Source organism: Natrix helvetica, assembly GCF_964273705.1.
Source record: "Natrix helvetica genome assembly, chromosome: 1".
NCBI lineage: Eukaryota > Metazoa > Chordata > Lepidosauria > Squamata > Natricidae > Natrix > Natrix helvetica.
Window position 1 is genome coordinate 371,944,526 of NC_138548.1, and position 26,351 is coordinate 371,970,876.

Here is a 26,351-nt window from a genome sequence, read left to right on the forward strand (position 1 = left end):
CTCAGCATCTTTTTTGTATCATGGTGACCAGAAGTGGATGCAATATTCCAAGTGTGACCTTTCTAGTGCAGTATAAGTGAAAGCGGTGCTATCATTTATTCTTGATACATCCTGTTGATACAGCTTAGGAGTGTGTTGGCTTTTGGGGCAGCACACTGGCTCATATCTAAGTGAAAACCTAGATCGTTTTCACACATACTTCTAAATATTCCTCCCTTCCTTCATCAACAGATTCAGGAGGAAACCTCTCTGCTCCAACACCTTCACTCCCTGGTCCTTTGACCAACATTAAGTGGCCATTTTGGACTATTGGTTCATTGTTAGGTCAGGACTTTACACTGTCATTCTCTTTTTCAGTTTGAGCACATTTACATATGCCTTCCTTCTCCCTCTTTTTTATGAGGAAAAATTTGGAGGGAAACTCCATTTCTACACTACCTTGTCCATTGACCAACAGTTGATGGCCATATTGGCTTTTTAGTTCATTGTTAGGTCAGGATCTTAGATTAGTTCACTCTTTTTCATTTTGTGCACATTTACATACGTCTCCTCCCTCAATGTTTTTATGAGGTAAACTCCATTTCTACCACCGCCTTGTCTCAGGACCTCACATTTGTCACTCTCTTTTTCAGTTTGAGCATATTTACATATGCCTCCCTTCTCCTTGTGTCTTTATGAGGAAAACTCCATTTTTACCACCGATGGTAAATTATTATCCGTTGACCAATAATTGATGGCCATACTGGCCTGTTGGTTCGTTTTTGGCCAGGATCAGTCCTGGATCACACTTTTCTCCCCTTGGCAATGACGGCGACGTGTCTTCCGACAATCTTTCCTCTCAAACTCCTTGAGCCTCCTCTGCTTCTCCTCTGCGGACTCCTTTCTTCTGCTCCCCAACTTCTAGCGTCACCCTTTGAATGGGTCCTGGCCTTTTCCCCTCCAGCCTGCCTCCTTCGAACTGGTTTAGAAAACCGCTCGGTCTGAGGGACCTGCGGTGAGCACAGTTCCCGCGGCCGAGAAAAGAAGCGAGCCAGGATGAAAACAATTCGGGAGGGCGGAGGGCAGTTTAGTCTGCACAGCAACCGCAGACGCCTTCAACCCCGCTGCATTCCCATTGGCCAATCGTACCCCCCCCCCTGCCAATCCCGGAGCGTCCGCGGGAGGCGGGTTCCTTGGCGAGAAAGCGACGCGCCTACCTACCGGGCGGTTGGGCGGCTCGGCTGCCTGTCCTGCTGGAGGCTGGACGTGGGCGGAGCCGGAAGCAGGAGTGTCTCCTGGAACCTTTAGGGGTCCTTGGTGCAGGTGAGTCTGGAATGCGGGGCTGAATCTGGATATCCGGGACTCCTCTAGTCCAGGCTGAGCAAGCAGGCTGCCTCTCCCTCTCTGCTCTCTCAATGCGGAGTGGCTGTGCCTCTTCCCGGGGAGGTGGAGGCGGAAACAGCGCACCCTCTGCCCCTTCCCTGCCAGAGTTCCCCCCCACCCCTGTAGATCCAGGAAAGGCTCTCCAATACTGTGATTAAATAATGTGTGTATATGTACATATACATATGCATATACATTGTGTGTAAATGTATGTATATATGCATGCATGCATGTGTGTGTGTGTGTTTTTATGCATATAATTGGCTGACCAACCGCACTCAATGTGTAGTCCTCAATGGAACTGCATCTACATGGAGGGAAGTATGCAGTGGAGTACCCCAAGGCTCTGTTTTAGGCCCAGTACTCTTCAACATCTTCATCAATGATTTGGAAGAGGGAATAAATGGGGAACTCATCAAATTTGCAGATGACACCAAGCTGGCAGGAATAGCCAACACTCCAGAAGATAGGCTTAGGATACAGAAGGATCTTGACAAACTTGAACATTGGGCACTATCTAATAACATGAAATTCAATGGTGAAAAGAGTAAGGTTCTACATTTAGGCAAGAAAAACGAAATGCACAGGTACAGAATAGGTGGTACCTTGCTCAACAGTAGTAACTGTGAAAGGGATCTTGTAGTCCTAGTGGACAACCATTTAAATAGGAGCCAGCAGTGTGCAGCAGCTGCCAAAAAAGCCAACACAGTTCTAGGCTGCATCAATAGAGGAATAGAATCAAGATCACGTGAAGTGTTAATACCACTTTATAATGCCTTGGTAAGGCCACACTTGGAATACTACATTCAGTTTGGTCACCACGATGTAAGAAAGATGTGGAGACTCTAGAAAGAGTGCAGAAAAGAGCAACAAAGATGATTAGGGGACTGGAGACTAAAACATATGAAGAATGGTTGCAGGAACTGGGTATGTCTAGTTTAATAAAAGAAGGACTAGGGGAGACATGATAGCAGTGTTCCAATATCTCAGGGGTTGCCATAAAGAAGAGGGAGTCAAACTGTTCTCCAAGGTACCTGAGGGTAGAACAAGAAGCAATGGGTGAAAACTAATCAAGGAGAGAAGCAACTTAGAACAGGAGAAATTTCCTGACAGTTAGAACAATTAATCAGTGGAACAGCTTGCCTCCAGAAGTTGTGAATGCCCCAACACTGGAAGTCTTTAAGAAGATGTTGGATAGCCATTTGTCTGAAACCGTATAGGGTTTCCTGCCTAGGCAGGGGGTTGGACTAGAAGACCTCCAAGGTCCCTTCCAACTCTACTATTGTATTATATATGTTTGTGCATATGTGTACGCATGCTCCGCCCAAGAGTTCCGATGAAATGTGTGAGCACTGCGCATGTGTAGAAGGCAGTGCACATGCACAGACGAGGCACATGCGAGTGCGCTCATATTTGCAAACCAGTAGGAAAGGTAAGTGAATCCCACCTCTGATATGTATATATGTATACTCGTGTGTGTATACACACACAAGTATATACATATGCATATATACATACACATTAATCACAGTATTGGAACTCCTTTCCTGGATCCACAGCACAGGGGGCGGGGACAGGACTGGCAGGGAAGGGGCACCAGGGCTTGGGGGATAAATAATATTTATTGTCTTTTGAGAGCGGGCATCAGAATTTTTCACCGTTTAATGTATGGCAGTTTATTCACACACAAAAAGTGACTGAACTGGTGGAGTTGCTTTGCTGGATGTTCCCAATAGCCCCAACAATCTGAAAAAGACCCTCGTTCTTGAATATTCTATGTTTGCAGTGGCTTCAAGGGATACAATACAATAGCAGAGTTGGAAGGGACTAGGTCTTCTAGTCCAACCCCCTGCCTAGGCAGGAAACCCTATACCGTTTCAGACAGATGGCTATCCAACATCTTCTTAAAGACTTCCAGTGTTGGGGCATTCACAACTTCTGGAGGCAAGCTGTTCCACTGATTAATTGTTCTCACTGTCCGGAAGTTTCTCCTCAGTTCTAAGTTGCTTCTCTCCTTGATTAGTTTCCACCCATTGCTTCTTGTTCTACTCTCAGGTGCCTTGGAGAACAGTTTGACTCCCTCTTCTTTATGGCAACCCCTGAGATATTGGAACACTGCTATCATGTCTCCCCTAGTCCTTCTTTCTATTAAGCTAGACATACCCAGTTCCTGCAACCGTTCTTCATATGTTTTAATCTCCAATCCCCCTAATCATCTTTGTTGCTCTTCTCTGCACTCTTTCTAGAGTCTCCACCTCTTTTCTACATCGTGGCGACCAAAACTGAATGCAGTATTCCAAGTGTGGCCTTACCAAGGCATTATAAAGTGGTATCAACCCTTCACGTGATCTTGATTCCATCCCTCTGTTGATGCAGCCTAGGACTGTGTTGGCTTTTTTGGCAGCTGCTGCACACTGCTGGCTCCTATTTAAATGGTTGTCCACTAGGACTCCAAGATCCCTTTCACAGTTACTACTACTGAGCAAGGTATCATCTGTACTGTACCTGTGCATTTCGTTTTTGTTGCCTAAATGTAGAACCTTACTCTTTTCACCATTAAATTTCATTGGATGACATGAAAGGCAGGAGATTTCCAACAAGGAATTACTTGGAAGGGAGTTTCAAATGATGTCTATGGAGATTCTCAGTCATCCAAGTTGTGGTTGTCCCCAAGGTGCTTTTTCAAAAGGCAACTGGACTTTCTTTGTTTTTGCTTCAAGACATTTCACTTGTCATCCAAGAAGCTTCTTCAGTACTTCAATAGCTTCTTATGATGAGAAGTGAAACATTTTCAAGCAAAAACAAAGAGAGTCCAGTTGCCTTTTGGGGGGGAAAAGCACCTTTGGGACAATACACTGATGGTCTTTTCCATTATTTGCATTGTAGGTTGGGAATATGATGCAGGTTGTGCCTCTGAAAGTCTTCCCTTTACAGAGGCAAGAAGAGTTGAGTGGTAAAGATGAATCAGTGGCCTTGTTAAATTCATCCTTACAATTTTTATACATTGCCGGTCCTGAGAACAAAAGAATAAAATTGCACACCTGAGAACGAATGAAGCTTTAGAGATTTCCACTCTTTGGGAATGGTAGTTGAGCCCAGAGGAAAAATGAACCAAGGAAGAACGGCTTGCTAAGGACTGGCACTTTGTGGTTCTCTTCACATGGAAGGCAGTGTGATAATTCAAGAAAAGGCAGGACTGAAGATCCAAAATGAAGAAACAGTCATTTTCGGTGCAAACAGACAACCCTTCAGGGAGTTCTGCTACCAGGACGCTGTGGGTCCCCGAGGACTCTGCAGCCGCCTGCATCACTTTTGCAAACGATGGCTGAACCCAGAAAAGCACACTAAAGCCCAGATGCTGGACATGGTGGTCTTGGAGCACTTCCTGTCCATCGTGCCACCCGAGATGGGGAACTGGGTGCGGGAATGCGAACCCGAGACCAGTTCCCAGGCAGTGGCCCTGGCTGAAGGCTTCCTTCTGAGCCAGGCAGAGGAGAAGCACCAAGGAGAAATGCAGGTTGGTTTCAAGGGGGTGAACGGGGAGAATTATTCCAGTCTTAAATATTTGGGGCATTTTCCCATGGCCCTGCCCAAATGCTTTTGAAACAGGGTTGTTCTGCATTCCCACGTGCACTTCACACCCTTCTTTGCTGCTCTTCACAGTTGCAGGTGGAGGCATCCTTCCCGGGGTTAATCACTGAGGTTCCTGAGGCAAAAGGGGATCCAGTAAATCTTTGTCAAAACAGTTTCCTTGGCGGAATCTCCACGAAGGATCTAAACCGGGACTTGTCACCAGGTAAGGGAGGATTCCTTCTGAGGCCATGAAGTTCTTTCTCAAAGGTTTTTCATTCCTGTGTTTGTAAAGTGAAAGTCCCTGTATGCTTCAGTGGTATTTGTTTCTGTTTTACACCTGCATTTATAAAGCATTCTTTTTTTAAAAAAAAATCAATTCCCTTCATCTTTTGGTTGCAGAGAACAGAGTCATATACCCGGTGATGGTAGGAGAAACATCTCCTCTTTCTGCTGAAGCGGAAACCGATGTTGGGCTTCCAGGGCAGGTAGGAGGAAAATTTCCTGTGCCCCACAAAAGTGTCAATATGATTAAAGCAAGAATTATTTAGTCCACCTGTCTACTTCCCACCTCCAAAATAGATTCAATCTATGTTCCAATGTGAGACCCTTTCCTCTTCTGGATGTCCACCTGGCACGTCCTTATCTTGGTCAGCTATTTTCCAATAAAAGGATAGAGCTGAAGTCACTCTGGAGGATGGAAGGCAGAGTTGGAACTAATGGTTCAAGAATGAGTTTGTGATTTGGGCATTCAGGGGCACTGAGTCCTGAGAGATGCAGTGAATTTAATCAATCTTTGGGACCAAGGTGGTGCCAAAAGATGATGGAGAATGAAATTGTCCCCTGTAATCTCTCACATTCTGAAATCAGTCAGGAAAACATCTCTGGAGATTCTCAATCATCCCGGTCACAGGTGCTTTTTCAAGAGGCAATTGGATTTCCTTGTTTTTCTTTGAAGACGTTTCGCTTCTTATCCAAGAAACTTCTCCAGCTCTGATTGGATGGAGGGGAATGGAAGGAGTTATACTCCTTGCAGATAGCTGGTCGTTTGCATTCTTTTTGGAGAGTCGTTGGGGCCACTTGGAGGTTTATCTGTGTTGCTACAACACAGACCTTTCAGCACTTCCAAGAAGGCTCAATGCCAGAGGTGGTATTCCACCGGTTCAGACCAGATCGCTCAAATCGGCAGCGGATATCACAGGAGGTTCCGCCCTACTGTGCCTGGCTCTATGGCATCCCTTTAGGCCCTTTTTTCGCCAAAAGCGCATGCGTGGAAGTATCTGCGCATACACGGAGGTGGCATGTGTGAGCAAAGCGACCGCAGATGTGTGCTCACATTTGTGAACCGGTAGGAAAGGTAACTGTATACTACCCCCGCTCCACACCCATTTGCACTACTCAGGTGACCCTGGTGACACAGATAAACCTCCAGGTCGCCTCAATGACTCTCTAAAAAGAATGCAAATGACCAGCTATCTGCAAGGAGTATAACTCCTTCCATTCCCCTCCATCCAGTCAGAGCTGACGAAGCTTCTTGGATGAGAAGCGAAACACCTTTAACGAAAAATAAGAAACTCCAGTTACCGCTTGAAAAAGCATCTTTGAGATAGCCAGGAAAACATTTGTGAATTTCACTGCTTCAGGGTTTTGTTTTGTTTTTAGAAAACTTTACTTTCCTCGGTTTTTCTATTAGTAAGAAACTTTTCCTTCCTCTTTCAGGGTCCCATATCCTTCAAGGAATTGTTTGTCTTCTTCACCAAGGAGGAGTGGGACCTGCTTGATCCCACACAGAAAGCTTTGCATGGAGAAGTCATGCTGGAGACCTCCTGGAATGTCGCTTCTCTGTGTAAGAAATCCTCTGTCCAAATATGGTGTTTTGTAATTGGAAGCCATCTGTTGTATGGTTCCTTCCAAGGTATTCTGCAGCTGAGATACCAGGCTTGCCATTTGAATCTGCAAGCTACAATTCAGACCGTGAGCTTCAAATAGACAGCCTTTGCAAAGTGCTACCTGTTAATATTTGATAGAATAGAATTCTTTATTGGCCAAGTGTGATTGGACACACGAGGAATTTGTCTTTGGTGCATATGCTCTCAGTGTACATATGGAGAATAAAATACATTCATCAAGAATAAAAAGATGCAACACTTAGTGATAGTCAAGGTTAGTAATAAGCTATCAAATCGTACCAGTAAACAAATAAAACGATATAAATTGAAAGATACAAGCAACATGGTTATAGTCATAAGTGAGAAGAGATAGATACTAGGAAGGAAGAGAATAATAATAGATACAGTCTTAGTAAATTATTTGACAGGGTTGTGGAAATTAGTTGTTAAGCAGAGTGATGGCATTCAGGGAAAAAAACTGTCCTTGCAGCTAGTTGTTCTGGTGTGCAGTGCCCTATAGCGTCATTTTGAGGGCAGAAGTTGAAACAATTTTATGTCCAGGATATGCGGGGTCTGTAGATATTTTCACAGCCCTCTTTGTGACTCGTGCAGTATACAGGTCCTCAATGGAAGGCAGATTGGTAGCAATTGTTTTTTTCTGCAGATCTAATTATCCGTTGAAGTCCGTGTCTGTCTTGTTGGGTTGCAGAGCCAAACCAGACAGTTATGGAGGTGCAGATGACAGACTCAATAATTCCTCTGTAGAACTGAATCAGCAGCTCTTTGGGCAGTTGGAGCTTTCTGAGTTGGCACTGATTTGTTGGAGATGGTAGGCACTAGTCTTGGTCTTTATTGACCTTCAAGCATAGGTATCTTTCATACTGGATGTTCTGGGTTCAATCCTTTGACTATGGAGTGCATTTAGCTTTGCATAAGCTGGCCAGTAGCTTTCAGGAAGGGAGGTCTTACAGAAGCTACGCAGGTATGTATTCCTTTTCTCTACATGCTCTCATACTCGAGAGTAAAGGTACTCCTCACTTAACCACTTGTTCAGCAATTGTTCAGCGTTACAGTGGTGCTGAAGAAAGGTACATTCAACCAATCCCTGAAATTATGATTGTTGTTCTGCCCCATAATCCCGTGGTCAAAATCCACAACCACAGGAAAACTTCAGTTCCCACGCACACAGTTATCTTCCCCCACCCATTATATCTTTTTGGCTCCTTGTACTCTGTGGCTCCTGCCTTCCTAGCTCACATTTGCCGTCTTCTTGCTCCCACTGCTAGCCAATCATAGCCACCATGGTCTTTTGCAAAGTAACTGCTGGCTGTATAAGGCCTTCTTCTCCAGGTTGTGCATGGGTGTTTCCTCCTGAGATATAGAGAAAATGGTCTCATATTCCGGCAGGCACCTTGTGAAGAGCTGAAGTTGATAGTGATTTTGATTCTTTAATTTGGAGCAAACATGCATCCGGGGATTCATGATGGGGGATACAAAATGATGCACTGCATAGAACATATAAATTTTTTAGAAATGTTGTGCTCACTCGGAGTATTAGAACTCAGGATTCCTCCATTAAATGTAAATGTGGGATTGATTGATTGATTAACTAAGAAGACAGATTTTCTCCATGATGGTCTGGGTTTTGAGGTCTTGCATCAATAGCAATAGCACTTAGACTTATATACCGCTTCACACTGCTTTACAGCCCTCTCTAAGCAGTTTAAAGAGTCACCATATTGCCCCCAACAATCTGGGTCCTCATTTTACCAACCTCGGAAGGGTGGAAGACTGAGTCAACCTTGAGCAGTTCAGGATCGAACTGCCAAATTGCAGGCAGTCGGCAGTCAGCAGAAGTAGCCTGAAGTACTCCTTCTAACCATTGTGCTACCATGGCTTACGGCAGTACGCTCATTGCCACTGTAAGTAAATCCATCCACTTTATTATAGTTGTACTTTTCTTCATGCAAAGAAGACTGACCATTGAATTTTTCAGCATTAGATCCTTCTCCAGAGACCCGGGTCTTTGCATATGTCTGAAGTAGGATAATTTGAATATGGTTGTGTTGTTTGATTTTTCGGTTGTTCTTGATATTTTCATGAGTATTCTTTATGAGGAGAAAGAATGATTTTTTTCCCACTGTTTTTCTCTCTCACACAATCAGGCAATGGGCAGGAGAATGAGATTTACCAGGAACCAGAAGACACACCTTTACAGATTTTTAAGGTTAAAGTGGGAGAAGAAACCTTCCAAAATCAATGGCAACCAAAAAGTGAAGATGGAATCCAATCAAATGATCCACAGGAAATAAATCCCCCTCCTTTACGTCGGGAAATCTATGATTTGCTGACCCAAGAAGACCTTAATAGAGAGAGAATGGGGCAGTATTTAGACTTCGATAAAATATTTGAAGAACAATCAAACTTCACTCACCCATATGAATGGACACAGGAAAGGAACCGGTGTGATCAGAATTCCCCATCTTATTGGGCGGATGAGATGGAGAAAAAGACATTAGAATGTAAGGATTATGAAAAGAACTTCAACTACCTCCACAAACCTGTTTCCCATAAAATGAATCCCATCGAAGAGAATCCATACAAGTGTGTTGTTCGTGGAAGGAGCTTCGCAAGGAATGACAGGCTTATCACCCATTTAAAAAATCATACAGGGGAGAAACCATACAAATGCGCAGTGTGCGGAAAGTGCTTCACAAGGAATGATAAACTTATTGCCCACATTAGAGTTCACACGGGGGAGAAGCCATATAAATGCACAGAATGTGAAAAGAGCTTCACAAGAAATGACAAACTTGTCAATCATATCAGAATCCACACGGGGGAGAAACCGTATGAATGCTCTGAGTGTGGAAAGAGATTCACGAAGAGTACAGATCTTACGGCCCATAAAAGGATCCACACGGGGGAGAAACCTTATAAATGCACAGAATGTGGGAAGAGCTACAGCCACTCTAGTAATCTGAGTACCCATAAGAGTATCCACAAAAAGGAAAAACCACATAAATGCATGGATTGTGGAAAGAGCTTCATAAGGAGCACGGATCTTAGTTCCCATAAAAGGATCCACACAGGAGAGAAGCCACATCAGTGCAAGGAGTGCAGAAAGAGCTTCGCTCACTACAATACCCTTATCTCCCATAAAACCATCCATACAGGAGAGAAATCATATAAATGTATGGAATGCGGGAAGAGCTTTAGGACAAACAGTTCCCTAACTTCCCACAAAAGGATACACACAGGTGAGAAGCCATATAAATGCATAGAATGTGGAAGTAGCTTCAGTACAAGCAGTTATCTTACTTCCCATAAAAGAATTCACACGGGGGAAAAACCCTATCAATGCCCAGACTGTGGAAAGAGCTTCAAACTTTCTAGCACCTTTGCTTTCCATAAAGCAGTCCATACAGGGGAGAAGCCCTATCAGTGCATGGACTGTGGGAAGAGCTTCAATCATCCTAGCACCCTCATTTCCCACAAAAGGACCCACACAGGAGAGAGACCCTATCAATGCACGGACTGTGGAAAGAGTTTCAGTCACCCTAGCACGCTCACTTCCCACAAAAGGATCCACACAGGAGAGAAACCTTTTCACTGTGTAGAGTGTGGAAAGAGTTTCAACCACTCCAGCAATCTTGCTTGCCATAAAAGAATCCACACAAGGCAGCGGAAATATAAGTGCTTACCACGTGGAAAGGGTTTCACTCAAAGTTCTCACCTTATTTCCCATCAAAAAATTCACAGTGAAGATTAACTAATAAATGCATAAATGTGCTAAGAACATTCATTTTGGGGTCTGTTCTGATCACCCATGAAGGAAAATGCATGGAAACAATTATTGGAGTGTGTGACCTGAAGGGGAGATATTTGCATACCCCAATTCACTACTAATTTATTTGTGATCACACCTGGCTTTTGAGGGAGATTAATATCCTATCTTTCAAAGACTGGTTGGGCTCAGAAGGAAATGAAAATGAACATCAGAGGGACACGGTGGCTCAGTGGCTAAGACGCTGAGCTTGTCGATTAGAAAGGTCGGCAGTTTGGCAGTTCAAATCCTTAGCGTCGCATAACGGAGTGAGCTCCTGTTACTTGTCTCAGCTTCTGCCAACCTAGCAGTTCGAAAGCATGTAAAAATGCAAGTAGAAAAATAGGAAACACCTTTGATGGGAAGGTAACAGCGTTCTGTACATCTTTGGCATTTAGTCATGCCGGGCACATGACCACGGAGAATCTTCGGACAGCGCTAGTTCTTCGGCTTTGAAACGGAGATGACCACTGCCGCCTAGAGTCAGGAATGATTAGCACATATGTGCGAGAGGAACCTTTACCTATGAACATCAGCATATTAAGTATACGTTCTACATTTTCTCCCTAGTATTTTTAATGATTTCTCTTCATGTTAAGAGTTACGGGCTGTTGATCAACCTTACAAGTGACTTTGAGAGTTGGCTCTGAATTTTCCAAGGGCCCATGTGGGGCCCTTCTCTCCCTATGAACTCTCAGATGATGGGTGTGATTCTGCTTTAATTTTTTTTCCCTCCCCAAGCAATGTATCAATTATTTTATACATACAATTTTATGAAATTTTTTATAAAACATAAATACAAATCTAATAGAAACTAATATAAAGTAAAAAAAATGGGAAATAAATTAAAGAGAAAGTTATAAGTGCAAGAACAGAACAAAGTAAAAAAAATGAAAAAAATACAAAGGAGTAGCTTCCTCTTTTTTCCTGCCTATTCTTCCTTCCCTCCTTCCTATCATGTTGGTAAGTGCTTGATGCCTGGTGGGGACAGGAGTGAGGCCAGTAGCTATGCAAGTGCCAAGCAGAGGTGGTATTCAGCCGGTTCTCTCCGGTTCGAGTGAACCGGTAGTGGTGGCTGTGGGAGGCTCCGCCCACCCACCCTGATGTAATGCGTGAGTACTGCTCATGCACAGAAGGCTGTGCACAGACGCAGCATGTGCACTCACATTTGCGAACGAGTAGGGAAGGTAAGTGAATTCAACTCTGGTGCCGAGGAACAGAGGGAGACTGCATCATTTTTCCACTGATCTCCCTGCAAGCTTCCGATAAGCAAAAACTTTGTTAGTGGAAAAGCAACCAGAAGTGTCGACTATCATATCCATTCCTTCCAAGCTCCCTGTGGACTTGTGGAAAGCTGTCAGGGAATATTAAAGAGGAAGATCATCTTATCACAGGCAGCACTGAACAGCAGCACAATAGTGCTAAAATGGCAATTTCCCCCCCAAATTTCATTTCCTTGGAAGTAATGGGTCCTGGTATTCTGTACGTTATCCCATTTGAGGGATCTTTGTTGACAAAGTTTTGGCCTGTGATGCAGCTGAAGGTTACAGAGTTATCAGACATGAGAGTTTTAGTAGTATATTAGACTCCTATAATGTGTGTGAGCTCAGCGGTTAAAGACACTGAGCCTGTCAGGTAGAAAATTGACAGCCAGAGTTCAATGAGCTCCCATTGATTGTCCCAGCTCCTGCCCACCTAGCAGTTTGAAATCACACAAATGTGAGTAGATTAGTAGGTACCTCTTTGGTGGGAAGGTAACAGCATTCCATGCATTTTTGGCATATAATCATGCTGGCCACATGACCACAGAAAATGTGTTCGGATAACACTGATTTTCTTGGCCAAGAAACAGATTAGCATCTCGCCCTAGAGTTGGACACGACTGGACAGGGAAACCTTTACCTTTAAAAAAAAAAACTTATTGGTTGTGTCATAATTTCAGAGACATTTTCTTGCCCAAACCGAGAAACTGAATGACAAAAGGGCAAAAAAGCAGTGCATGTGATTTGCAACTTCCTGCTAGCTTGACTGCATCTGATTGTATCTCCCCCAGCAACCAATGGTGGGACCAGTTCATCTGGCATCAGAGGACTAAATTTCTAGATGGCAAAGGGGCAGCACCAATGCAACCACAAATTTTCTAAATTTCAATCCCACAGAGGCGTGGATTTTGGATGCATTCTGTAAATTAGCTCCTTTGGGGAACCTTGGTTTAAAAAGTTTTGTCCTACAATGTACCATTTTGACCAGTTACAGGTTACGGACAGGAGAGTTTTTGTAGTATACAGATAATTGCTTTTCTCTGATTAAAGAAGTCAACTTGGTCGTCTTAGAAATTCCATCATTTTCATCAACCATTCTTCCATTGTAGGTAATCCTGAAACTTTCCATCTTTGCGTATATACAATAATACAATAGTAGAGTTGGAAGGGACTTTGGAGGTCTTCTAGTCCAATCCCCTGCCTAGGCAGGAAACCCTATACCGTTTCAGACAAATGGCTATCCAACATCTTCTTAAAGACTTCCAGTGTTGGGGCATTCACAACTTCTGGAGGCAAGCTGTGAATTATATAATAGTGAATTATATAATAGTCCTGCTGCAGTTACCATGTACAAAAAGTAAAATTCCATGACTTTTTCCAACTGTTTGTAGATCATTCCTAATGAAGACCTGTGGTTTCAGTTGTATATTGTAAAATTGTTTAAAAAACTGTGAATTAGTATATGTATTTGGATCCAAAATTTTCTAGATTTCATATGCGTCCACCAAAGATGGATAAAATGTTCTTCCTTTGCTGTTCAGATTTTCAACATAATGAAGTGCCTTTGTACATTGTAGATAATTTCTGGTGACATACCAATGATACATTACCTTATAAAAAAATATTAATATTATAATGTAAATTTCAATCACTTGAACCATATTTCCCCCTTGTTTCATCTATATATCAATATGTATAGCCTACTTTATCATATGTTTCCTCACTTGTTCTTCCATTTCCAATTTCAATAAAAGTTTATACATTTTAGCAACTACATATTTATCATTTGTGCACATCTGTGTTTCAAACTCAGACGTAGAATGTTCTTTAATAAATTCATTCGTATACTTTAAATCATTTCCTCGTTTCCTAAAATTAGATTTAGGAATCATTATTTCCATATGTGTTTTGCAATTTGTTTGCCTTTGAAGCCAAACAATGGGTTTCCTCTGTAAAAATTGGTTGGTCTATGAACTTATCTCAAAACAATAGAAAAATTTAAAATGTGCAGAGGCCCTGTGTAGCCAATTTGTTTATGCAGATTAAAGATAGGAAAAATTATAATGTTTGGTGGATGTTCATAATGTTACCTTTTTAAACATACTGATTATGATTAATTACAGGTAGTCCTTAACTTACAGCCAGAATTGTAGTTGTAAGTTGAGGGACTCACATAACTGGAAATAATTTTCACAGCCTTTTTCACTGCAGTTAAGTGAGCACAGCTGTCATTAAGCAAACCCATTCATGCAGTTAGGGGTGGACAACATGCCCATTTACAATAGCCGTGAGTGCTTTATGGGCTTTAAGGAACCCATTCTGTGGCTGTCATAACTTTGAACAGTTTTAAAACAGCCAGTCATTAAGCGAGAACTACCTTTAGGTAGTTTAGGAGGAGGATTCATAAATGCATAGGATATAGAAAAATCTTCCAACACTGCAGTGACTTAATTGCATACAAAGAAAAGTACAGGTCACCCTCAACATACGACCGTAATTGACCCCAAAACCTATGTTGCAAAGTGAGAAATTTGTTAAGTGAACTTTGCCCCATTTCACGACTCTCCTTCCCACATTTGTTAAGTGAATCACTGCAGTTGTTAAATTAGAAATATGGCTGTTAAGTGAATCTGGTTTCCACATTGACTTTGCTTGTCAGAAGGTTGCAAAATGTGATTACATGACCCCGGGACATTGCAATCATCATAAATGTGAGACAGTTGTCAAGCATCTGAATGTACATCACGTGAGCATGGGGATGCTGCAACCGTCCTAAGTGTGGAAAATGGCCATAGGTTTTTTCAGTACTGTTGTAACTTGAAACAGTCACTTAAGCGAAGTGTTGTAAGTCAACAACTACCTGTATATGAAAAGTATCTCTAGAATGACTGTTCCTCATTGCTTGCATTACTCATTTCAATTATGCTTTTTCCTGGAGACTCATGGCAGAGGACACTCATTCCCTGCCTTGTGCTCCCCTCTCCCTTTCCAAAATCCCAGCATTCCCTGGCGAAACACAGCAAACCACCACGGTATCACACCAAAAAACCTTTCCTTCTTAGGCAGAGTCAGGATTGGCCCAGAGGAAAGTGTTCAACCAATGGAAATAAAGCATTCTGGTTGTTGGGTAGACTAGTAGCTTGCTAGTTAGAATTTATATAGAAAAGAAAAAGAACATAGGAAAATCTTCGATTTGCTCTCAATCCTCTTTAGAAGCTCTCTGAACTGTTGGAACCTCAGAATAAATATACAATCCTAACCCTTAAACTTGCACCTCACTGGCTCCACCAAAGAATCCCCTCAAGATAAGGGAAAATGCCAGATCCCCTCATAATAATCCACACAAGGAGGATTTCCTTTCTGGATTTTACATGACCTCAGGGTAACATCCTAATAAGCGCATCCAACATGAACCTCAGGATCAATGCCCAAGGCAAGAGCACCTCAATCTGCATATTTTATATGTTGTGGCCCAGCAGGATCGGGTTGAGCTGCTGATGGACTTGGATAGCAAGGGACCATATGAGTCTGCCCTGGATGATGTGGAGGATCCTGTGCAGGGTTCAGACTCAGAGCAGGGACCAGAGAGCTGGTGGGCCACCAGGAGGTGCCTGAGGCATGGAGCAGAAGATTGAAGGCAGTTTGTCCCTGATGCTAGATCGAGAAGGGCTGAGAAATGGAAGCAGCAACTCCATAGGCAGACTCACAGAAGATGATTAAGCACAGGTGGTTGTGGATTGGCTCCTACCAAGAGAGATTATAGGTGAGGCATTGGGAGGGGACATTTTCAGGAAACAACCGTTCAAATTAGCAGTTAAGAAAATCTATCTGTGTATTCTAGCTGTGTCTGTTCGTTTGGGCTATCTGTGTTGCTCCATTTGAATTATCTGTGTTGCTGCAGAGCTACTCTATTGAACATGAGTTGTCTGGGCCCTCAGCCAAAGGATTCATTATCTCAGTAATTAAACAGTGGCAATTGTTATCTGGCTCAAAATCAGACCAAGTAAATTCTTCTAATAGTTGAATCCTACTTGGATATGGGAGAATGGTGTAGGTGTGCCATAATGAAAGACCATCAATGTTTTCTAAGGGGCTAGCAGAAGAGGGTCTCATCTCTTTGCGAAGGAGCTCTCTGCCCCCCCCCCCCTCATTCCTGCTTTTTGGAAGCAAAGGGGTTGCTGAGAGGGATCTTCCTGTAACAGAGCCCTGTGTCTGATTCTTGATCCATCTTCTCAATATATTAACTGCAAGGTATTAAGGTACAAGTCTTCTTAAGGGAGTTGATTCCTTTTTTCCAAATTCCAGGAGGGACAGAAAGATAATTACTTGTTTTCCCACTTTCTCTTCCTCCTCCTCTCTTTCAGGAGCAAAACCAGGATAAGCCTGGTTCTGTCTTGATGAAAAGCAAAGGTTGTCCAGAGTAGTTCCATGGAGAGCACCTAAATTTAATTAAGGTCATCTAAGTCTCTGAGAAGAGACTGGACAGTCACTTGTCTGAAATGGTATAGGGTAAGGGTCGACAACCAAACACTCAAAGAGCCACAAAGGTCCTAACCAGAAACACCCCCCCCCCATTCAATCCTGGAGCCAACCGGTTCCCCCACCATAGAGTCTCCTCCTAGTGCAGCATCCTTTTTCCTCTCTGTCCTAACCCTATCAATTGTGGAGCTGACCGGTGACAGGGAGCCACAACAGAGGGATGAAAGAGCCACATGCGGCTTCAGAGCCTTGGGTTGCTGCCCCTGGTATAGGGTCTCCTGCTTGAACAGGGAGCTGGACTAGAAAACTTCCAAGGTCGCTTCCAGCTCTATTCTATTGATTACTTGCATGATCTCTTCCACTGCATGCAAATCCTGGATTGGTTTTATCACCAGGGGGGCAAAGGGGGAACAGAAAGCAGCTGTCAATAATGGATTTTCTTCTCTCATATAACTCCTCAGATTCTGAGCTGTAATAACTCCTTTTGCCTCTGTCTGTCAGATCTGCCCTCTTCAGCTTCTATGCTTTGCTGGCATCCTATCATAAATGCTAGGGGGGAGAAAATGGAACATGAAAGTAGATGCCCTTTGGGAGAAGGGCAGCATATAAATCCAATAAAACAAACAAACAAAAAAAATTAGAGCATTATGTTAAAAATGAAGTGATAATGGATATAGTTAGATAAATAATTGATAATGATAACAATGTACACATATGTATTGGTTTGATAAGAGGAAATTTAGTATAAATTCTAAATGGTGATCATGAAAGGAAGTTTAGAAACTCTTGTTATATATGAAAGCTTATAATATCTAAAAAAAGAGTAAGTTAAATGTAGTTAAAGTAAGATTAAAAAATGAAATAATGGATATTGTTAAATGATTGATAATGATAATAATGTAATATTTGTATTGACATGATAAAAGAGAAATTGGATATAAATTGTAAACAGTGATTAAGAAAGGAGGTTTAGAAACTTTGTTATTAAACATAATTAATTTTTATTTAGAAAGTGTTATAAAGATGTAATGTTGCTGGATGATATTGAAAATAGATAATGAAATGCTATGTGGTTTTGCTTTAAATTTTGGAATATTTTATATAAAGGGACGTAAAAACAATTATAGTCATATGAGGATTGAGGTATGATGATAGTAATATATATATAAATATATTTGATTTAAAATATATAACTTGATATGAATTGTAGGTGATGAGTGTGGAAGGGATGCACAAAAGCTCTTTGTAACCAATTGACACACTTTTTACAATTTGTAATGGAAGATATTTTTGTGGTGTTTGTTGTGTTTTGTCTGTGTTTATTCAAAAATAAAAAATATAGATAAAAAAGACTCAACACTGACTTGATGGTACATTAATTGATCAATTTAATAATCAGGCAACCATCTTCAGTGCCAATAGCAATTTAGACACCATATTCAATCAAATTGCACTGTAGAAATCTCTAAAGACTTTGAGATTTCATGCATATTAAGGAATTCTGGTATTGCTGCAACTTTTCATTCATTCAATGCATTTTTGGATCCTGACCTCTTGATTTCTATCATGGAGTAAGATTTGAACTCTGCCTCTTTCTATACTTCATTTTTAAATAATATGTTTTGTATAAAGTCACTGCATTTGGAAGGTTTTTCCATTCCCATTCACTTCTATGAAATCTCATCCTAAGCATATTAATCATCATTACATTTAAAAAGGCAAACTTATGAACATTCATCAAGCATTCTCAAATGTATTACCTTTAATCAGCATAAACATCTAAATTGACACTTTGGAAACTTTAATTTCTTCTACAATTTTGAGGTAAGCTTATAGGTTGATCACTTTTGTTTAGAGATCACATTCTTTCGCTTCTAAATACAGCAAATTAAAGGTAAATGGTTTCCCTTTCAGTCATGTCTGACTCTAAGGGGAGGTGCTCATCTGTTTTTTAGCCAAGGGAGCAGCATTGTCTGAAGAAATTTCTGTGGTAATGGGCCCAGCATGATTATACACCAAGGTACATAGAACACTACTATTAGCTTCCCACTTAAGTGGTACCTAGTAATCTATTCACATTTGCATGCTTTCAAACTGCTAGATGAGCAGTAGCTGGGGCAAGGAGCTCACCCCATTGTGCGATGTTCGGTGTCAACTTGTAAAGCTTCCCTAACCTGTTCTCGGGGATGGGGAATTGAGCCTCGCAGCTGCATCAAGAAATTTGCACCTCAGTCAAAACAACGCACATCCTAGTCAGCCAAAGTCAAGGCCATTTCCACAGAAACCAGTAACAGGGAGTGGGGTGACGAGGGAGTGACTTCTATGACCCACTAAATTGCTTCCTTGGGGAATGTGATTGATGACACACCTTGGGGGGAGGGGGAGACAGAGTCAGAGGCAAGACGCAAACTGAGTGGGGTCAGAGCTGGCTTCACTAGGTCTGTGCGGCCTTGGCACTCCTAATAAACATTTTTTTCTTGAAAACTGGCTTGAGGCTCCTGCTTTTATTAGGGCATCTGCCGGAATCCTGACATTCAGGTCTCAAATACAGGCTGTCAGTCCTCCAGCTAACAAGCTCAGCATCTTTAACTGCTGAGCCATTCACCCCTTCACAAGCAAATTAGTCATTCCTAAAATTATTTTTATGAAACACTGAAGAAAATTATTATTTCTGCCTTTCTCTGGCACTTTATACTTTGCTTTGGGGGAAAATGAAGTCAAAGCAGGGTCAATCCTATCATCAGAAAGCTCAAACTGCATAATTACCACCTTAGTGGACACTTGGGAAATCTGGGTGTAGCTCCCAATGCCTCTGATAAGGTTGATCATCCGCCTTGACATTGCAAGGAAAATTATTAAAAATACAAGAGAATAAATATATAGTGTAGACTTATGTTGATAAGAGAAAGAAATTCAAATATAGATTTCCACCCCACCTCGGACCTAGAGTCTGAATGGTTGAATACTGCTTATCATCAAGGACCATATACATGTAGTTTTCAACTTACGACCAACATTTATATTGCTAAGTGAGACAATTATTAAGCAAAGTTCTGCTCCATTTTACAACTTTTCTTGGCCGAGTTTAAATGAATCATTCCAGTTGTTAAGCTAGTAACATGGTTGTTAAGTGAACCTGGCTTCCCTATTGACTTGGCTTGTCAAAGGTTTGCAAAAGCTGATCACGTGATCTCAGGTCACCGCAACCATCATAAGTATCAACTAGCTGGCAAGCATCCAAATGACCATGGGGATGCTGCAACAGTCATGTGAAAAATGGACATAAATCCCCCTTTTCAGTGCCGTTGTAACTTCGAACGGTTATTAAATGAACAGTTGTAAGTCAAGGACTATCTGTATAACCTCGGGGGAGGAATATTTCTCTTTCTAACTTATGTGGTCATCTATCTTTAAGATCAAGTAACAAGAATATTCTCATTGAAGCACTTTTTTTTCCATGTAAGTCACGGAGATGAAAGGTCTCACCCCATTTTAAGCATTTATATAGTTAAATCCCATTGTGGCTCTCTTGTGGGAAGTAAGGTGACAACTCTGTGTAAAACACATTCCGCATTCTAGGCATTTATATTGTTTTTCCCTTGTGTGAATTGTTTTATGGGAAGCAAGGGTGCTGGGATGATTAAACCTTTTCCCACACTCTAGGCATTGGTAGGGTTTTTCCCCCGTGTGAATTCTTTTGTGGTAAGTAAGGTAACTGCTTGTCCTGAAACTCTTTCCACAGTCCATGCATTTATATGGCTTCTCCCCCGTATGGATCCTTTTGTGGGATGTTAAAGAACTGTTTGTACTGAAGCTCTTTCCACACTCGGTACATTTATATGACTTCTCCCCTGTGTGGATGGTTTTATGAGAAGTAAGGGTATTGGAATGAGTGAAGCTCTTTCCACATTCCATACACTTATAGGGTTTCTCTCCCGTGTGGATCCTTCTATGGGAGGTAAGATCTGTGCTCCTTGTGAAGCTCTTTCCACACTCCAGGCATTTATGTGGTTTTTCTCCTCTGTGAATACTTTTATGGGTTCTAAGGTTACTGGAGTGATTGAAGCTTTTTCCACACTCCATGCATTTATACGGTTTCTCTCCTGTGTGGATCCTTTTGTGAGAAGTAAGGCTATTGCATCGGCTGAAGCTCTTTCCACATTCCAAGCACTGATAGGGTTTCTCCCTTTTGTGGATTGTTTCATGAGAAATAAGGCTTCTGGAGTGACTGTAGCTCTTTCCACATTCTAAGCATTTAAATGGCTTCTCCCCTGTGTGAATTCGTCTATGAGAAATCAGTGTATCATTCCTTGTGAAACTTTTTCCACACTCCATACACTGGTATGGCTTCTCCCCTGTGTGGATCCTTTTATGATAGATAAGGCTACTGCACTGGCTAAAACTCTTTCCACATTCCATGCATTTATATGATTTCTCCCCTTTGTGGATAATTTCATGAGATATAAGGCTTTTGGAGTGACTGTAACTCTTTCCACATTCCATGCATTTGTATGGTTTCTCTTTCATGTGGATCCTTTTATGGGAAATAAGTATGTCACTCCTCGTGAAGCTCTTTCCACACTCTGTGCATTTATATGGTTTTTCCCCTGTATGAATTCTTACATGGGTGGTAAGTTTATCATTCCTTGTGAAGCTCTTTCCACACACTGTACATTTATATGGATTCTCACCAGTGTGTTTCCTTGGATGGGAAACAAGGTTACTGGAGTAATTCAATTTGTTTTCATAGTCCTTACATTCAAATGCTTTTCTCCCCATCTCATCTCTCCAATGAGGAGTGCAGTTCTGATTATACCTGTTCCCTTTCTGTCTCCATTCACATGGGTTACTGAAGATTGATTGTTCTTGAAATACTTCATCATAGCCTGAATACTGTCCCATCCCTCCTCTATTAAGATTTTCTTGGGCCAGCAAATCATAGATTTCCAGAGATAAAGGAGGATTTTCCCGCCTTTGATCATTCAGCTGGATTCCATCTTCACTTTTTGGTTGGCTTTGATTCTCTTCTCCCACTTCAACTTTTAGAATCTGTATTGGTGTCTCTTCTGATTCCTGATAAATCTCTTTCTTCTGTTTACTGCCTGCTTGAGAGAGAAAGAAACAGTGGGGGGAAATCCAATTAAAATCCATCTATTGTAATCATTCCTTTATTCTAGCTTACATCTAGGTAGTAGTTTAATTAAAAGAAGGATTATGGGAGATATGATAGTAGTGTTCCAATATTTGAGGGGCTGCCAGAAAGAAGAGGGGGGTCAACCTATTCATCAAGGGACCTCAAGGCAGGACAAGAAACAATGGACAGGGGAGTTGACCTGAAGTTCTCCAGCTGGACAGACATGGGGGATGTGAGCTCTGAAGAGTCTCACATGAATCCTGTCTGGCAAACTGTCTCCGAGATCCATTTTTGGATCAGAACCTCCCAGTGGGTGTGTATTAAAAGTATAATGACTATATATGTATATATTTTTGTTCTCTCTGTTTTTTAAAAAAGGAGGGGGAAGATATATGTTAAAATTAAATATGTATACTGAAAAGGAATTATAAATACCATCAACATAAAATGGAGCTCGCTCAGAAGCTGAAATACACCAAGTAAATGAGATGAAAAGTGTGAAGTAGAGGAGAGAGGTAAGGGAAGAAGAGAGGGATAGGAGAGGTGGGGAAGAGGAGGAGAGAAAGGAGGAGTGGAAAGGGGAGAGAGAAGGAGAGAGGAAGGGGAAGTAGAGAAGGGAAGGGTGACAGAAGGAAGAAAGGAGGTAGGGAGGGGGAGGAGAGAGGGAGAAGAACGTGATGGATAAGGTACAAATATGGTGTATGGAGAGCCGAAGATATTATATATATATATACACATACAAACAAACAAACAATGGACAGAAATTAACCAAGGAGAAAAACAACCTAGAACTAAGGAGAAATTTCCTGACAGTGAGAATTAATTAATTGGTGCAATGACTTGCCTCCAAAAGTTGTGGGTGCTCCAATAATGGAGATTTTTAAGAAGAGATAGGACAACCATTTTCTGAAATGGTATGGGGTCTCTTGCCGGGGCAGGGGTTGGGCTAGAAGACCTCTGAGATCCTTTCCAACTATGCTATTCTGTATTTTCCTAAGTATCTCACATTTCATTTTAATGGAGATATTCATAATATTGTTAGTGAACAAGAAACTTTTTTCTTTATTCACTGGTTCTATGCAATGTGTGATTTTATGACATATGTCTCCTGACCAACTTTGCTCCAAGTTAAATAATTCAAATCACTATCATCTTTCCAAAAGAGCAACTTCTCTATTCTCCAATAAATTTTGTCTCTTTCTGGCTCCAATCCAGCTTTATGATATTGTTCAGGTTTTCAAATCAAAATACATGATTTTACATACAGACAAGATGACACAGTTCTGTACAAGCCATTTCCTATTGACTTTTGTTCACAATCCTCTGAGTAGATTGGTATTTATTTTTTTGAAGTAAACTGCCAGGATCCCTTTTCCTAACTGTCAGTAGGAAACTTTTGAAGTAGATGTGATATTTGGGTTTTGATTGTCAATGATTCATACAGTTACCAGTTTGATATATATTATCTAAACTTCCATTTTGAAGAATTTAACAGCCAAGATAATTTACTGGTTAGGGAATAACATGGAAGAAACAAAATATATTCCTTCTAATTATTTTCCATATCCAACTATAGGTAGTCCTACGACCACAATTGAGTCCAAAATTTCTGTTGCTAAGTGAGACATTTGTTAAGTGAGTTCTGCCCCATTTTACTATCTTTCTTGCCATAGTTGTTAAGTGAATAACTGCAGTTGTTAAGTTAGCAACATAGTTAAATGAATTTGGTTTTCCCATTGATTTTGCTTGTCAGGTTACAGAAGATGATCACATGACCCCAGGACACTGCAACAGTCATAAATATGAGTCAGTTGCCAAGCATCTGAATTTTGATCACATGAATGTGGGAACCCTGCAATGGTCTTAAGTGTGAAAAACTGTCATAAGTCACTTTTTCGAATGCCATTATAACTTCGAACAGCCACTAAATGAATTTTTTAAAGTTGAGGACTACCTATATTTGGACAAATTACAAAGAGCGATTATTTACCCAGAGAAGCCACATTCCTAGACATCTCCAGCATGATCTCTCCATGCAGAACCTTCTGATCAGAATCTAGCAAACCCCACTCCTCCTCGGTGAAGTAAATGGACAATTCCTCAAAGGATACGGAACCCTGAAAGAGAAGCAAAAGTTTCTTATTAATAGGAAAGCTGGGAAAAATCAAATTCTCTCACGAGAACCCTGAAGCAGTGACATTCATAAACTTTTTCCTGGCTGTTTTCAGAATTTGAGAGAGTAAAAGGAAAGGTTTCTTCTCCATCCTCTCTTGACACCATCAGAGTCTGAAAGGCTGATTAACTTCATTGCATCTTGTCAGGATTCAGTGCTCGTGAAGGCCCAAATCATAGATTTGTTCTGAAAGAATCCGTTCCAGCCTTCCATCCCTCAGAGCTGCTCCAGCTCTATATCTTTTCATTGGAAGGGAGCTGATCAAGAAAAGGATAAAGCCTCACAATGGACAAATGGCGACAAAAGTTGATGGAATTAGCAGAGATAACTAAATTGTCTTATTTAATTAAAGAAAAGAACAACATTCATTTTGTTTCTACTTGGAAACCGCTTTTGGATTTTTGTGGGGGGTTTGGGGGGGGAATAAATCTTTCATTTTAGATTTTGCTGATTAGAAATAATTGTTGTTATAGAAATGATAGATAGACAGACAGACAGACAGACAGACAGAAGATAGACAGATAAGCCATTTCTATAACAAAAAGTATTATTTTTCCTCCCTTGTTTTTCCTTTATTTTCTTCTTTTTATATTTGTATTTTATATTTTGATAAACTAATAAAACATTTGAAGATATAAGAAAAGGACAAGCTACATGGACCTCTTGAGGTGGAAAGAGTCTCATGTTGGAGCAGAGGTTGAAATGTAGGTGGCGTATAGCCCAGATGCTTCTTGTCTTAAGCATATTTGCACTTTTGGGGGTACAGGAAATTTTCCTCCTACCTGTGCTGAAAACCCAACTTTTGCTTCTGCTTCATTGGAAAAAGAGTTCACCAGCTGTTCTCTGTTCTCTGCCCCTTAAAGATGGAGGAAATATATACTTTTAAAAAGAATGCTTTATAAATTCAGGGAAAAACAAAAAATAAATGCTATTGTAGCACACAGGGCCATGAGCTGATTTTTAAAAATAAGGAATAAAAATCCTCTGAGTGCTCTTAAGGACTTCACTGTAGCAGAAGGGATCCCTCCCTTACCTGGTGACATGTCTCGATTCAGATCCTTTGGAGAAATTTCCCCAATTGAATTGTTCTGACAAGGATTTAACTGCTCACTTCTTGCCTTAGGACGCTCAGCCATCAAACTCTGAACGGACATCTCTATCGGCAACTGTGGAGAAGAGCAAAGAAAGATGTTAGAAGTACCACATGTGGGAACACAGAAACACAGAACAAACCACTTTCAAAAATAATTGTGAATGGAAATATAAAAATGCCCCAAATATTTCACACTGGCATTATTCCCTCACTTGTAAACAATTAGATCTGCACCTCTCCTTGTTCCTTCTCCTCTGTCTGACTCAGGAGGAAGCCTTCAGCCAGAGCCACCGCCTGGGGACTGGTCTCGGCTCCACATTCCCGCACCCAATTCTCCATCTCCAGAGGCAGAATGGCCAGGAACTGCTCCAGGACTATTAAATCCAGCATCTGGGCTTTTGTATGTTTTTCTGGGTTCAGCCATTGATTGCAAAGATGGTGGAGACAGCTGCAGATTCCTCGGGGACCCTCAGCATCCTGATAGCGGAGCTCCCTGAAGGATTGTCTCTTTGCGCAGAAAGTAATTGTTTTTTCACTCTGAATCCTCTGTCCTGCCTTTTTTTGGTCTATTGCACTGCTCTCCTGAAGAGGATCACAAAGCGCCAGTCCTTCCCAAGCTGGTTTTCCTGGGTTCATGTTCACTCTGAGCTCAACTGCACCCTCCAATGAGTGAAAGTCTTCAAAGCTTCTTTCGTTCACGGAACCGGAATGTCATAAAAACTCCGATGAGAAATTTAACAGTGCCATTCATTCATCTTTGCTGCTCTATTCTTTTTGTCTCTTGTGTAAGAAAAACCTTCAGAGGATGAAGTTGCTTCTTATTCCCAACCTGGAATGTAAAATATAATGCAAAGGAGCATCAGTCTTTTGAAGACTCACTTCCAAGGGTATGCCTAAGAGGTTGCTACAAAGAAGGGAGGGGGGCAACCTATTCTCCAAAGCACCTTAAGGTAGGACAAAAAGCAATGGATGGAAATGAATCAAGGAGAGAAGCAACCTAAAACTAAGGAAAATTTTCATGACAGAACAATTAATCAGTAGAACGACATGTCTCCAGAAATTGTGGATGCTCCAACAGTGGAAGATTTTAAGAGATTGAACAACCATTTGTCTGAAATGGTATAGGGCAGGGGTTGCCAACCCCAAGTCTGTGGACCGGCACTGGTTCGCAGCATGCCAGAAACCAGCTGTGCAAAGAAATGAACCCCATCTGCAGGATGCAGGCAGCACATATGAAACCATGCATCTTCCAATCCATGGAAAAACCTCTCTCCACTGAACTAGTCCCTGGAGCCCAAAAGGTTGGGAACCGCTTGTATAGGGTTTCCTGCTTGAACAGCAGGTTGGACTAGAAGACATCCAAGGTCCTTGCCAACTCTATTATTCTTGTTGGGAATCTCCTGCCTTTCAAGCCACTTTACAAAGGAGGGTATTTTTCATTCTGATCTGAGGGGCTTCTTTGGGCAGATCAGCAGAGCAATTGGGGGAGGGGCGCTCCACAAGTGGGGTCCCTCAGTCGCCCCCCCCCCCCCGAGAGTCAGGAGCCCTGAAGCGACTCCAGTA

General features: G+C 41.6%; 2 protein-coding genes across 4 annotated transcripts in view; one reads left to right on the plus strand and one right to left on the minus strand.

Moving 5' to 3' along the window:
• Window positions 1–25,715, minus strand: part of LOC309391815 (zinc finger protein 202-like) — a 29,435-nt gene extending 3,720 nt beyond the window's left edge. Inside the window, exons 1-5 of one of the 3 annotated variants that reach the window (XM_081952589.1) lie at window positions 25,023–25,715; window positions 24,729–24,861; window positions 24,478–24,545; window positions 23,513–23,639; window positions 17,174–21,493 (exon numbers count right to left, since the gene is read on the minus strand). In XM_081952589.1, the coding sequence (XP_081808715.1) occupies window positions 19,881–21,493; window positions 23,513–23,639; window positions 24,478–24,545; window positions 24,729–24,861; window positions 25,023–25,424 (2,343 nt within the window). In that variant the 5' untranslated portion in view covers window positions 25,425–25,715 and the 3' untranslated portion in view covers window positions 17,174–19,880. Of the gene's footprint in view, window positions 1–17,173; window positions 21,494–23,512; window positions 23,640–24,477; window positions 24,552–24,728; window positions 24,862–25,022 lie in introns of those variants that run through there. The other 2 variants (XM_081952588.1, XM_081952590.1) reach the window with 2 other exon arrangements.
• On the plus strand, window positions 1,195–13,815 carry LOC309391828 (uncharacterized protein). Its single transcript, XM_081952622.1, has 6 exons — window positions 1,195–1,302; window positions 4,249–4,879; window positions 5,026–5,158; window positions 5,335–5,420; window positions 6,652–6,778; window positions 8,987–13,815. Exons 2-6 carry the CDS (start codon window positions 4,523–4,525, stop codon window positions 10,591–10,593), a joined length of 2,310 nt encoding a protein of 769 aa, XP_081808748.1. The 5' UTR covers window positions 1,195–1,302; window positions 4,249–4,522; the 3' UTR covers window positions 10,594–13,815.
• Window positions 25,716–26,351: the final 636 nt, after the last annotated feature.